The 11,237-nt window shown below is 46.7% G+C and overlaps 7 protein-coding genes across 7 annotated transcripts; 5 read left to right on the forward strand and 2 right to left on the reverse strand.

Moving 5' to 3' along the window:
• Positions 1 to 118: 118 nt before the first annotated feature.
• Positions 119 to 3,861, forward strand: SPPG_05941 (DNA topoisomerase 1). The gene is made up of 14 exons (XM_016754150.1): positions 119 to 307; positions 371 to 619; positions 735 to 805; positions 884 to 955; positions 1,017 to 1,290; positions 1,357 to 1,499; positions 1,561 to 1,665; positions 1,726 to 1,872; positions 1,940 to 2,170; positions 2,232 to 2,570; positions 2,641 to 2,880; positions 2,939 to 3,274; positions 3,340 to 3,501; positions 3,565 to 3,861. Exons 2-14 carry the CDS (start codon positions 418 to 420, stop codon positions 3,571 to 3,573), a joined length of 2,331 nt encoding a protein of 776 aa, XP_016607028.1. The 5' UTR covers positions 119 to 307; positions 371 to 417; the 3' UTR covers positions 3,574 to 3,861.
• Positions 3,862 to 5,174: 1,313 nt separating this feature from the next.
• On the forward strand, positions 5,175 to 5,708 carry SPPG_09332 (uncharacterized protein; the record flags this gene model as incomplete). Its single annotated transcript, XM_016757491.1, has 1 exon — positions 5,175 to 5,708. The coding sequence occupies one exon, from the start codon at positions 5,175 to 5,177 to the stop codon at positions 5,706 to 5,708; it is 534 nt and encodes a 177-aa protein (XP_016607029.1).
• Positions 5,709 to 5,997: 289 nt separating this feature from the next.
• SPPG_09333 (uncharacterized protein) lies at positions 5,998 to 6,620 on the forward strand (the record flags this gene model as incomplete). Its single annotated transcript, XM_016757492.1, has 3 exons — positions 5,998 to 6,255; positions 6,323 to 6,422; positions 6,481 to 6,620. 3 exons carry the CDS (start codon positions 5,998 to 6,000, stop codon positions 6,618 to 6,620), a joined length of 498 nt encoding a protein of 165 aa, XP_016607030.1.
• Positions 6,621 to 6,847: 227 nt separating this feature from the next.
• Positions 6,848 to 8,423, forward strand: SPPG_09334 (amphiphysin-like protein RVS161). Its single transcript, XM_016757493.1, has 8 exons — positions 6,848 to 7,040; positions 7,172 to 7,211; positions 7,276 to 7,308; positions 7,400 to 7,440; positions 7,503 to 7,564; positions 7,629 to 7,762; positions 7,822 to 7,998; positions 8,067 to 8,423. The coding sequence occupies exons 1-8, from the start codon at positions 7,033 to 7,035 to the stop codon at positions 8,337 to 8,339; spliced, it is 768 nt and encodes a 255-aa protein (XP_016607031.1). The 5' UTR covers positions 6,848 to 7,032; the 3' UTR covers positions 8,340 to 8,423.
• Positions 8,424 to 8,530: 107 nt separating this feature from the next.
• Positions 8,531 to 9,603, forward strand: SPPG_05943 (uncharacterized protein). The gene is made up of 5 exons (XM_016754151.1): positions 8,531 to 8,849; positions 8,921 to 8,980; positions 9,051 to 9,167; positions 9,241 to 9,302; positions 9,384 to 9,603. The coding sequence occupies exons 1-5, from the start codon at positions 8,571 to 8,573 to the stop codon at positions 9,511 to 9,513; spliced, it is 648 nt and encodes a 215-aa protein (XP_016607032.1). The 5' UTR covers positions 8,531 to 8,570; the 3' UTR covers positions 9,514 to 9,603.
• A 199-nt stretch (positions 9,604 to 9,802) lies between these two features.
• On the reverse strand, positions 9,803 to 10,374 carry SPPG_05944 (uncharacterized protein). The gene is made up of 3 exons (XM_016754152.1): positions 10,229 to 10,374; positions 10,090 to 10,161; positions 9,803 to 10,017 (listed from the first exon to the last, which is right to left on the reverse strand). Exons 1-3 carry the CDS (start codon positions 10,364 to 10,366, stop codon positions 9,904 to 9,906), a joined length of 324 nt encoding a protein of 107 aa, XP_016607033.1. The 5' UTR covers positions 10,367 to 10,374; the 3' UTR covers positions 9,803 to 9,903.
• A 126-nt stretch (positions 10,375 to 10,500) lies between these two features.
• Positions 10,501 to 11,147, reverse strand: SPPG_05945 (uncharacterized protein; the record flags this gene model as incomplete). The annotated part of the gene is made up of 3 exons (XM_016754153.1): positions 10,501 to 10,642; positions 10,700 to 10,883; positions 10,949 to 11,147. 3 exons carry the CDS (start codon positions 11,145 to 11,147, stop codon positions 10,501 to 10,503), a joined length of 525 nt encoding a protein of 174 aa, XP_016607034.1.
• Between the last annotated feature and the right edge of the window lie 90 nt (positions 11,148 to 11,237).

Consider the following 11,237-nt stretch of genomic DNA (forward strand, 5'->3'; position numbering starts at 1 on the left):
ATGCCTTGCGCCCCCCGTTGGCTTTGAACCAAAGGCGAGCTTCCACTTCCGCCCCACCCCTCCCCAGCAAAAGATCCCTAAACAAAAGAAAACAAAAAGGGCCATTGCAAAACGCGTTGCCAAATTTGGACAAAAAAATCTAAGTCCCAAACTGTGTGGGCCTTTTGATGTGAGCGACGCGGGGACTTTGCCATTTTGTTTTTGTTCTTTGCCCACACGCATTTACCTAGCACGAACTGCTGCTATTTAAAGAACGAATCTCAGTTCACGAGCGTTTCCCTCCAGTGAGAGACTTTTGGCAGTTCAAGTAAGATCTGCTCAATGCCCTTTTTTCAGCGATGATCTATAAGCTTATTTAACGCGACTGCAGTTGGTTCACACCTTACGCAGCAAGCCCGCAAAACGACTAGTGTCGTAATGTCAGACAGCGAGGACGATGTACCATTGAGAGTTCGCCGAACAGTAGCCGTAAAAAAGGAACCTGGCTCACGACCGTCAACCATTGACGATGGTGACAGCGATTCAGACGTGCCTCTTGCGCGACGCAAAAAGACAAGCGGTGCAACTGCTGGAAAGGCTGCTTCAGACGCCAAGAATACCCAAAATGGAAGAGGTCAGGGTGAGTAGGTGCCAACCTTCAGCCATGCCAAGGCGAATGACAGAACCGTCCTTTATGTGGACGCGAGGTCGATTTATTTACTTGACTTGGGAATAATTTTGGTGTCATCCCATAGCTGGCTCGAAAGCACCGCCGAAGAGATTAAGTAAGGAAGTGGGCTCAGACAGTGATTCCGACGTGCCTCTGGTAAGTAGTAGCAAGCCAGGTATCAGAGGTGCGATAACCATGCGATGACTGACCGAGGCTCTCGCGTGTCTTCAATAGTCCAAAAGGGTAAAGACAGAACGTCCTGGGAAGAAAAGTCCTGCAGTAAAGCAGGAGAAGACAAATGGAAAGGTATAGCCATTTAACGAGGCTATCATCGTTTTCCGTTTCCCGTTACTTACGACAACCTTAGGTGACGCCGAAGCGTAAACGGGCCGCCCAGTCAGCAGATTCTGGTGCCGAGATGGACGACAAGAAAACACAGAAGAAATCACGTAAGCGGGAAGCATCAGCCACCGCTTCGCCCGGAAAGAAGACCAAGGAAGAAGAGGAGGACGAAGAGGAAGAGTACAAATGGTGGCTTGACCAGGAGAAAGACAATTCAATAAAGTGGACGACATTAGATCACAATGGTCCTATGTTTCCACCTCCTTACGAGCCGCACGGTGTCAAGATGAAGTATAAGGGTGAGTTTTCCGTTTTCAACGGTCGCGTCGTCATTGGACTCTGTTGATTAATGGTTGGTTGAACAGGAAAACCCATCGATTTGGAACCGGAAGCTGAGGAGGTGGCCACTTTCTTTGCTGGAGTTCTCGGCACAGATTGGGGAGACAATCCAATATTCCAAAAGAACTTCTTTGCAGACTTCCTTACCATACTGAAGCGACAAAAGAAGGTATCGAGTCGGTTGGCTCCTCTATCCTACCTTTTGGGAGAAACTTACTGGCGTAAGACAGGCTTCCCCTATCAAAGAGTTCAGCGAATGCGATTTTTCGCCGATCGCAGAGCACTTGCAACAAGAAAAGGAAAAAAAGAAAGCCATGTCCAAGGAAGAGAAGCTGGTGGGTTTCCCGGGCATGCTTTTTTGTATCACTTGCTTACTGAACAGGTGTGGCCTATAGAAACTAAAAGAAGAGAAGGCTAAGCTGGATGAAAAATATGGGTGGGCATATCTGGATGGACGCAAAGAGAAAGTTGGAAACTATCGAATAGAACCTCCTGGGCTCTTCCGTGGTCGTGGAGAGCATCCTAAGACTGGTACTCTCAAGGTATAGAAATTTTGACCTGTGGTCGTACGAATTCTATGCGAAAATAGCTTACTCAATATGCTTCCAGCTGCGCGTCCAACCCGAGCAAGTCACGATCAACATTGGGAAGGATGCACAAGTACCAGAACCTCCCGCAGGGCATAAGTGGGCTGATGTCATTCACGACAATACAGTTACCTGGCTTGCCATGTGGAAGGAAAACGTCAATGAATCTATCAAATACGTGTTCCTCGCAGCGACATCATCATTAAAAGGACAAAGCGATATGAAGAAGTTTGAGAAATCGCGAAATTTGAAGGTGAGCATGCGAAGGGTTGCGACTTACCACTTTACACAGGTACACTTATCCCTCTATACAGAGTCACATCCACAGAATCCGTAAAGACTATACTGCGGAACTTAAAGACAAGCAGATGGCGATCCGACAGAGGGCTACGGCCATGTACTTGATTGATCGTCTCGCTCTTAGGGCTGGTAACGAAAAGGGCGACGATGAGGCTGATACAGTCGGTTGCTGTTCGCTACGATTCGAACACATCAGTTTAGAGCCCCCAAACAAAGTCATCTTTGATTTCTTGGGTAAAGATTCTATCCGATACTACAACGAGGTTCAGGTGGATGACCAAGTATTCAAGAATCTGAAGTTGTTCAAAAAGCCGCCAAAGACCGATGGTGATCAGCTGTTTGACAGGATTAACGTGAGTTTGCTCATTTTTCTGATCATATCTTGTCCGTACACTGTGATGGACCCATTTCATCCATATGCAGACGGGAGTTCTCAACAAGCATTTGACCACCTATATGGCTGGACTCACAGCAAAAGTATTCCGTACATACAACGCGTCGCATACTTTCCAAGAAGAGCTGAAAAAGACTCCCGTGGACGGCACCGTAGCCGAGAAGGTCTTGGCGTATCAGCGCGCCAATCGACAGGTTGCCATTCTTTGTAACCATCAGCGCGCTGTATCCAAAGGACATCATGGCCAGATTGGTCGCATTCAAGACAAGGTATTTGCCGACTTTGACTGTTGCAATCCGGATGTGCAAGTGCTTACCTCATGCACAGATACGCGCAATCAAGTATGAGCGCTTGCTTGTAAAGCGAGAGATGCTAGATCTCGATCCCAAACTCAAGAAAAAGCGCCCCGAACTCGCACAAGACGAAAGCGATATTGATGATGAATTCATTGAAAAGCATAAAGTATTCCTGGAAGAACAGGAGAAAGAGAAGGCTAGAAAGAAGCTAGAGAAAGAAAATGAGAAGCGGGCGGAGCAGGGTAAATCTCCTCTTACCGAAGCGCCGATACCAAGGAAGTCGGCACTCACGATGGAGAAATTGGAAAAAAAATATGAGCAACTTACTGATCGCATCAAAACGCAAAAGATGTTGTTGATAGATAAGGTTTGAATAATGATGAATTGCGTGCGCTTGTGGGCTGGGACTAAAAGATTTCTTCCTTCAACAAGGACGAGAACAAGACAACTGCGCTCAGCACATCGAAAATTAACTATATAGACCCGCGTATATCGGCAGCGTGGTGTCACAAGTATGATGTGCCGTTGGAAAAAATTTTCAACAGAACTTTGAGAGAGAAGTTCAAATGGGCGCTGGATGTCGACAAGGACTGGGTTGGTATCTGCTTTTCTTGTATGGAATTACGTCAAAATCACTAATGGGTCTTTACTTCACAGCAATTTTAGTATCTACCGACGTGTGACATTTCTTCAGTAAATACAATAGTAATGCTGGTGGATGCAAGGCAGAGAATGACGTCTCGTCGGTCATATTTAAGTTGCGTGAAAACAGAAACATTTGGGAAAGGTTTCATCCCACGCTACAAAATCATAGCCCGAATGCACACGGAACCCTTCTTGAAAGTTTAACAACACATCCAAACAGTCAACTGGAAACGCTGCATGAATCAAATCATCCCGGTGTTTATCCCACTCCGGCTTATGTTGGATAGCCGGCGCATTAGACAATAACTGTACAGCTGGTTCTTGTGGCGGCACTCCATTGAGAGCCTTGACACACCAAGCAACCGAAAATCCGATGCTCTCCAAGTCCTGCTATGCTTCGTCGTTGTTGCACGCCAGCATCCACGATGCTGCAAAGTCAATATTGAGGGTCCGCTGGATTCCCGACAGTTGAAGTCTTTAACAGTTCCATGGTCCTGATTGGGGGTCTGTTGCACACAAGTGGAAGCTGGAAGTAAACAGGTATATATAGGTCCCAATTTACCAGTTGCTGTGCAACATTTTCATTATCTATAACCAGTTGCCTGCATCTACTAGGGCCTTGCAATGGGCCTTGCAATACTACAGCAATGCATTTAATCAAATTATTCAGTACAGGGTCTTCAATTCCTATGCATCCCATTTGCCTCCCCCAAATCCCAAAGATGTCATACCATGGAAGGAAGTCATACCTTGCCCACAGAAGCTGTACCTCAAACGATAGCACGGTGATGTGCAAACTCTGGCAGGAGCAGTTCGACGTTGCACGCGCATCGAATAGGAGTTGTAAAATGCATGTGTTTGTCTAGCTAATTCACAACCCACCATAAAACATATGTGAGCTTGGACTAAGAATGAAAGTTGAGATTCATATCTCTCCGCAGTTCATGTAATGCCAAAGTTGCCATAAAATTCACTTTGCTCAGGATTGTACGGGATTGTGAAGCAGACACATCATTCGCTTGCAAACTGCAATCTGCATAGGGTAGATCTGATCCGTGACAAATGCACGACAATTGGTACATCGAGAGGAGCGAGCGTTGGGCACACCGCCTTTCAAATCACAAGGCAGACTGTCAGGAACTTTGCTACCACAGAGTCAGAACTTTCTGACCCCGAAAATGAGACTCTTTGCGAGTCCTACTCCAAGCTGTACTTGTTCATCCGGCGCAGTGAATTCTCTGACGAAGGCATAGAGCTTTGTTCGGGTCTTTTGATCAGTACTTCAAAGGTTAGGGGAGATTGGTCATAGTCCTGACACTTTTCCTCAAGTGGTTTTGCGAAAAGCCAATCTCGTCTCCTTTGAGTGCGGTAATTCCCGTCGCTTTCAAGCGTTGGAACCAACCTTGTCGTCCGCTCTGCGTTTCTCAAGCGGATTGGTCCAGATGGAAGCCGAAAAGTTAAGGCGGACAAGACGAATGGAGTGTTCAAACACCATTTTGCTGACTAAATTTCGATCACGGACATGACGCGTGCCTTTCTCCCTGGTGCTCGTCACCTAGCATCTTTCCCAAACTTTCTAACGCACGGCTCACGCGCTCAGACGTTCCAAAAGCGGAGTAGATATGGAGAAGAGATTGTACGGATGGCATAACGGTGTGCCTCAATTCCGGGGCGATGGCGGAATGGATGGGGTGGGACCTGAACAGCACAGTAACTTCAGTGGACCTCGATTCGTAGGAGAATTCAGCGAAGGGTTCCAGAGGGCAAAGGATCTCCATCAGAGAGAGGATTTATGGGGCCGAGAAAGTATGCATGGAGAAGTCACAGCCCCGGTCTCTGCTTCGCGGTATCATTCTGCATATCCCTCAGAACAATTCCGTCCGTACGTGGGAGAATCTGCACAGAATCGGATGGCACCTCCAGAGTCTGCGGATTTCGTCCCAGGAGATGTACCGATGAATTATATGGAGCCTATGAATGTACCTATAGGAGTGACAGATACTCCAGAACCTATTAGTGTATATTCGTCACACGTTCCCAATGCTGTACAACCAGTGCTCTTCAATAGGGAGTTACAGGATTCACCATTATGGGATTTTAGAGGATATAGTGAAGTGTCCAAAAGTTTCAGAGTACGCGGTAAGGCTGCGCTTTGAGTCTCTCAAGCTGGGATGGCGTTCAACGGTGACCTTATTTCAGCTGTGGAAGTCACGCCGACTACGCCAGGAGTATGGTTGAACTGATGCGAATGGGTTGAATCAGGGCCAAAGCTGAGCCATACCTCATAGGATATTACTTGCCCAAAGGCGTCGCTTGTATTTGTCTGCCTCGACGGGCCTTGGATTTGCAATTTGCCGGACGTCGAAATGGAAGCGTTTGTGGATAAACAAGTGGAGAGGTTGAAATTGATTTGGTAGCCTTGCGGAGACATATCAGATAACCACAATGCCTCATTTAAGAATCCGAGCATGCAAAACTAAATTCGCGCATGTGCACACGCTGATTGCCCTTGAGCCCGATGGAGACCCGTCCCCATTTCTACGATTACAGCATGCAATCGCATCCCATGTGGGAGCAAATACAGAGAACATTATTCAGTGTCATCCCGTACATTCCTCGCAAGAGACGTTTGAAGCAGTATCTCAATTAGCTCTACTGTTGGGACTTGATAGCGAAGCGCTTATTCAGGGGAAGATTGCACAGGTAGGAGTGATTAGGCTTAACGTTGCGGTACTACTAGAGCACGCTATCAACGAATGCGTGACTATAGTTGCTGGAAGGACTGCCAGAGATGAACATTACCGCGCAAGACACTTGGCTCCCGATGATAAACCTAATGTCTGGAAGCGCAGAAAAGTTGAAATTTCATGGTATCGTAGTTGGTGAGATGACGGAAGCTTGTTCGTTGCTTCACTATTATCTACGCAGATTGTTTCGTGATTCAAGAAGGTCTTCGGACTTTTGCACGCATTGCAGCAGCCACCGTGGCCGAGCTACGGGATTGTTCCCTTGACAAGTCGACAGCCATCTCAGTACGGTCGTTTTTTGAGGAAGAGACGGTAGTGTAATTGTCATTTTAAAGACCTTGTCTTCATGAACTGCCTTTGTAGACCTGCATAATGCCTATATGTGTAAACTATTCATCCTGGTCATGGAATTATATTTCATCTGTTGTTCGTTCTTTTATCCTACACACACACACAAAAACCATATGATGAAAAGCAAAGCAAACTGCAAGTGAGGCTTGACGTTCTTTGCTTAGCACAAAATGACGAGAGCGCGTCAGTCATTCCAAATCTCACCCCGCCCAGCACTGGCCATCTTGTTGCCCAATTTCTTTGGCGAATAGAATTTACGCTCTGCAGCCAACACATTTAGTACCGCCTGGTGGCATCATTCCTAAGCTACAAGCAAGACTGTAACTCTGCGCATACCCTTTTGCCGATAAGCTCCCACTTTTGGTTTCACTACAAAGGAGCAATGAGTTGGTATGTTTTCCCCTCAGCTTACTGGAAGGCGTCAAAGAGCGCTCTGGGTTGGACAAAAGTCTAGAACTGCAATAGGTGCCATATGTTCTATATTCTAGAGAAGGAGACTGATGTAGTCACTTCTTTTCAAGGCACGGTTTGAAAAAGGCGGTCAGTCGAGCGACTACCTCGGTAAGGCATACTAGTGTTTATCTGTCACTCTAGCATCAGACTCTAAGAATTGTTAACGTAACAGGTGATGCAGTCTACTGGGGCAATGGATAGAACGGTAGGGACCAGGGAGGGGAAATTGTTCAGCGGCGTTGGCTATAACGTTCCTAAGTGTCCTTACCTGATAACCAAAATATTCCGGTTACAAGATTGATCGTGAATTCGAAGAAGAGGAACGCCGTCTGAGAACGTAATATACTCTATTGTATATATCCTGCGGTTTCCTTGTTTTAATCCATCCCTCCCTGTTAGTTTGGAGAATAAGGCGGAGAATTTGCATAGGGAAGCAAAAGGATACTTGGATGCGGTTCGTGGTATGTCATTTTACGTCTCTACCATAATACCAGGAATTTGGGACGGTACTGACTCCTCGGCAAGGCATGACCCTGGCACAGCAAAGAATTGCGGAGACCATCAACTCATTCTACGAGGAGGGGTCACCATTGGGATATGCAGGGGCACAGTATAAGTTGGCCGTGTCAAAGATGGACGAACAAGCAAGGTCAGAGCTGGTGAGTTGGACGGAAAGGAATGTTGTCGAAATCGGCTCCTCTAACCACTTCCCCCATAGGATACAAATTACCGTGTGACGGTGCTCGATCCTCTTGGAAAACTTGTTGCGGTGTTCCCCGACTTCAATGACGCGCGAAAGATACGACAAAAGAAGTTACTCGATTATGATCGTCTTCGGAGCAACGTCAGGAAGCTGGTAGAAAAACCCTCTGATGACCCACAAAAACTGCCAAGGGTAAGGAAAACATTACTAAGCTACTGAGGATCTCATGTAAACCAACTCTGTCGTGACTACCCAACCAGGCGGAAGCAGAGGCTAATGCAGCGCGAGAAATTTATGAACATTACAATCAACAGCTCATCAACGAAATCCCGAAACTTATTGATCTACGGGTGCCATATCTCGATCCTTGTTTTGAAGCGCTAGTGAAATCACAGCTACGATTCAACGAATCCGCATTTGATAAGCTCAATGCCATCAGAACTGCTTTCCCGAATGAGGGGCGCGGATTGGAAGGGCAGGTAGAAGGTGTTTTGCAGCAGATGCGGGAGCTGACGATTTGCGGTTCTCATTGAAAAATCCGGAGGAATACAGTACACCTTTTATCAAACAGCTCTCAAATTCAATAATATAAGTCACCACATGTTTTCAGTTTCCCGTAAAAGTCCATTGCTTAATGAACTACAGACTTGGTCAAGTGACGCTTACATAACGCCAGGTAGCGTTCAAATGTCGCGTCACGTTTGCTGAAGCCCCTTTGCAGATGGAACGAAACCCGTGTTTTTCTCGCATAAAACGAGAATACTATGGCGGATACTCTTTCTTTGCAAGAGTCTATTGCTAACCCAACGGCCTATCCAGTGACCGATCTCGGACAGACAATGTATTCTAATGCGGAACCTCTCCTCCGTACCCGCACTGGAGAAACATCCGGACCCCCCTCAGCTCAAACCCCGACTTTCAGTCCCCTAAGCGGTGGACGCCATTTACTTGTGGGAGTAGATGACAGTGAATACAGCATTGAAGCTCTCAAATTTGCTTTTACTGGATATGCGAAAGAAGGAGATCGGATGACTGTTGTTAAGGTTAGGGTCTAAGGGTGTGCTTTGACGTTCATCAGGTGCGAGGTCATCATGTGTCTCTGCGGTGAGTATAGGCAATTTCGCCGCTGCCCGGTCAATTTGGGCCAAACTTGCCTGGAGACTATAGGAGAGATGTAGGTACCGATGCATACATACCAGGTTCCAGCGCAGGACGGAAATTGATGTCGCTTGCCTGATTCCTAGAAAATGATCGAACTCTACGAAGAAGTAGGCAAGATACGCATCGAAGTGGGCGCCGAGAGGATTCCTTACAGAGTGGACATTCGATATGGCGACCCACGAGAGATCTTGATTGAAGCGGTGAGGACTGCAAGTCATGGGATCCTCATTGCTCCTGGGAGCTTGACAGATCTGCTTACCCAACTGTCGTCAGTCAAAACAGATCCACCCGACCTGTATCATTGTAGGGAGCCGCGGCAGATCCGGTTTGACTAGGTATCATTCGTGATCTTTCAGCTTCTCCACTCTTGACATTCGTCCTCATGCCCAATTGGTCATATGGAAAACTTGTGACAGTATGTTTTTGGGAAGCGTCAGTCTGTATGTTCTACAAAACGCAGACTACCCGGTTTTGATCGTTAAGAAAGGGGCATTTTCAACGCTAATCAAGCCTCCGCCAGGCAGGAGAGCGTCTGCCGTATTCTAGCAATGCCGTAGCGTAACAGAATTCGCACATAGCAAATGGATTATGCTACGAATCGATTTGTACATAAGATGTAATATAGTTGCTGTATGCGTTGTCATTCTCTTATATCCGCGGTCGATTTTCTGGCAAGATCGTTTTGCTGTGAGATAGAAATCAACCGCCCGGCCTTTTATGAATAATCGGTAGCATCGCGATTGCACCCTTCTATGCTGAGCTGTCACGCGCACGCCGAAACTTTAAAAGCTAAAGACCAACGCAACCAGCCAACCAACCAAGCAGCACCGCGAGTGCACGTTCCAGATACCTTAGTTTAAAGATAATTATATATACACAATGAAGCCATCACCTATATTGCCTGGCAAGTCCCACCAACATTTTCTAGAATCTGCTTCAACTCATCAAATCATCGTCAGCATCAAAACTCTCGTCTGTTTCCCCCAATATCTCTCCACCCATATCGCTGTGCTCGCCCATACTCGACCCTGCAAAGCTATCATCGTCCATCTATGACACAGAGAAACAGGAGATCAGTCATATCACATCCGGAGGAAACGCATAGCCCAACATTGTGCTTACGCCGCGAGGATCCCTTTCTGGTACGTTAGAGACAAGCGTTGAGCGAAATCGTGGCCATTCAATGGTATCACGCTGTGTATTTTTGGGACAAATGAGTGCATGCGTTTCAAAGTACTACCAGAGTGTCATCACGCGCAACCTTGTCTCGCAATGCCTCCTCCCTTCGCAGTAGTGTTTCCATTTGCGCTTCTTTTGTGTACTTGGTATACCACATGGGTTCCGTCTTTCGGGGTAGGAGGGAAGGGCCGTATAAACCCGGTTGAGTACGGTAAGACATGATTGATCGCCTAGTATTCCACGAGGCCAAATCGATTCCACCAGCTTTGTGCAAGTCTGATGCTTACGTAATCACACAAGCACTGGGTTCAACAGTTGCAAAAGTTTCGTCTATTACCGATCTTTAAAACATCATTATGCTTCATCATAAGCTTCCTTTACACATCTAACCACATGTCCAAAGAATTCGGATATTCCAATGTCTCTAGGGGTATCTAATCCTCGAGAGTGGCGGCCTTTCATAACTTGGGCGTAAAATTCGTCGACATTCAAGTGTCTAGTGCAACGATTCATCAGTGACGTTTCCATATCCAGCGAACGCTTATGCACATACCCATCTTTATTGATGTCAAAGAGATCAAAAATGACATCCACCTGCGTTTTTGTCAAATCCGTCTTGGTCACGGCTTTCACAACCCGATGAAAGTCCGTGCGATCAAGGCCGCTGGACATGGAATTGTAGAGCTTGTATGCCAGTCCCAGGTCATGCAGACGGGTTCGAATCATTTGGTCAAACTCTAAGGGTGGGGTAACAGATGAGAACATGGTCCTGACGCAATGGAAAATGTGGGGAAGGGCTGACCATAGAATTGCTGGAATGTCACTCGCTCTTCGTATTTGGGAATATGCTGCGCCTTCTCCACTAGCTTCTTCAAATGTTGCGGAGAAGCATAGCTGACGATAGACAGCGCAAAATCGGACATGCTGATACTGTCCGTCTGCGCATCAACATCGAATTGATGGAACTCGAGTTTCAAGACCTCCAAATGCAGGCGTCGCATGGAAATCTTTAATGTCCAACGTAACAGGTGAGGTTCCTATCCGTTTCAGATCTCACTTGATGGCACATACCAATAAAAATCATCGTAAAC

This window comes from Spizellomyces punctatus (assembly GCF_000182565.1).
Source record: "Spizellomyces punctatus DAOM BR117 chromosome Unknown supercont1.10, whole genome shotgun sequence".
Lineage (NCBI taxonomy): Eukaryota > Fungi > Chytridiomycota > Chytridiomycetes > Spizellomycetales > Spizellomycetaceae > Spizellomyces > Spizellomyces punctatus.

Excerpts from the sequence above, each read along its gene's own strand:
- SPPG_05941 (XM_016754150.1), top strand. The coding sequence starts at position 418 with ATGTCAGACAGCGAGGACGATGTACCATTGAGAGTTCGCCGAACAGTA. Across the intron at positions 1,873-1,939 it reads CTAAGACTGGTACTCTCAAG|CTGCGCGTCCAACCCGAGCA; the intron begins GTATAGAAATTT and ends ATATGCTTCCAG. Across the intron at positions 2,171-2,231 it reads AGAAATCGCGAAATTTGAAG|AGTCACATCCACAGAATCCG; the intron begins GTGAGCATGCGA and ends CCCTCTATACAG.
- SPPG_09334 (XM_016757493.1), top strand. Across the intron at positions 7,309-7,399 it reads CTGGGGCAATGGATAGAACG|ATTGATCGTGAATTCGAAGA; the intron begins GTAGGGACCAGG and ends TCCGGTTACAAG. Across the intron at positions 7,565-7,628 it reads ATACTTGGATGCGGTTCGTG|GCATGACCCTGGCACAGCAA; the intron begins GTATGTCATTTT and ends CTCCTCGGCAAG.
- SPPG_05943 (XM_016754151.1), top strand. The coding sequence starts at position 8,571 with ATGGCGGATACTCTTTCTTTGCAAGAGTCTATTGCTAACCCAACGGCC. Across the intron at positions 8,981-9,050 it reads CTGGAGACTATAGGAGAGAT|AAAATGATCGAACTCTACGA; the intron begins GTAGGTACCGAT and ends CCTGATTCCTAG. Across the intron at positions 9,168-9,240 it reads GAGAGATCTTGATTGAAGCG|TCAAAACAGATCCACCCGAC; the intron begins GTGAGGACTGCA and ends AACTGTCGTCAG.
- SPPG_05944 (XM_016754152.1), bottom strand. The coding sequence starts at position 10,366 with ATGTCTTACCGTACTCAACCGGGTTTATACGGCCCTTCCCTCCTACCC. Across the intron at positions 10,162-10,228 it reads AGGAGGCATTGCGAGACAAG|CGTGATACCATTGAATGGCC; the intron begins GTTGCGCGTGAT and ends AAAAATACACAG. Across the intron at positions 10,018-10,089 it reads CAGAAAGGGATCCTCGCGGC|ATGGACGATGATAGCTTTGC; the intron begins GTAAGCACAATG and ends TCTGTGTCATAG.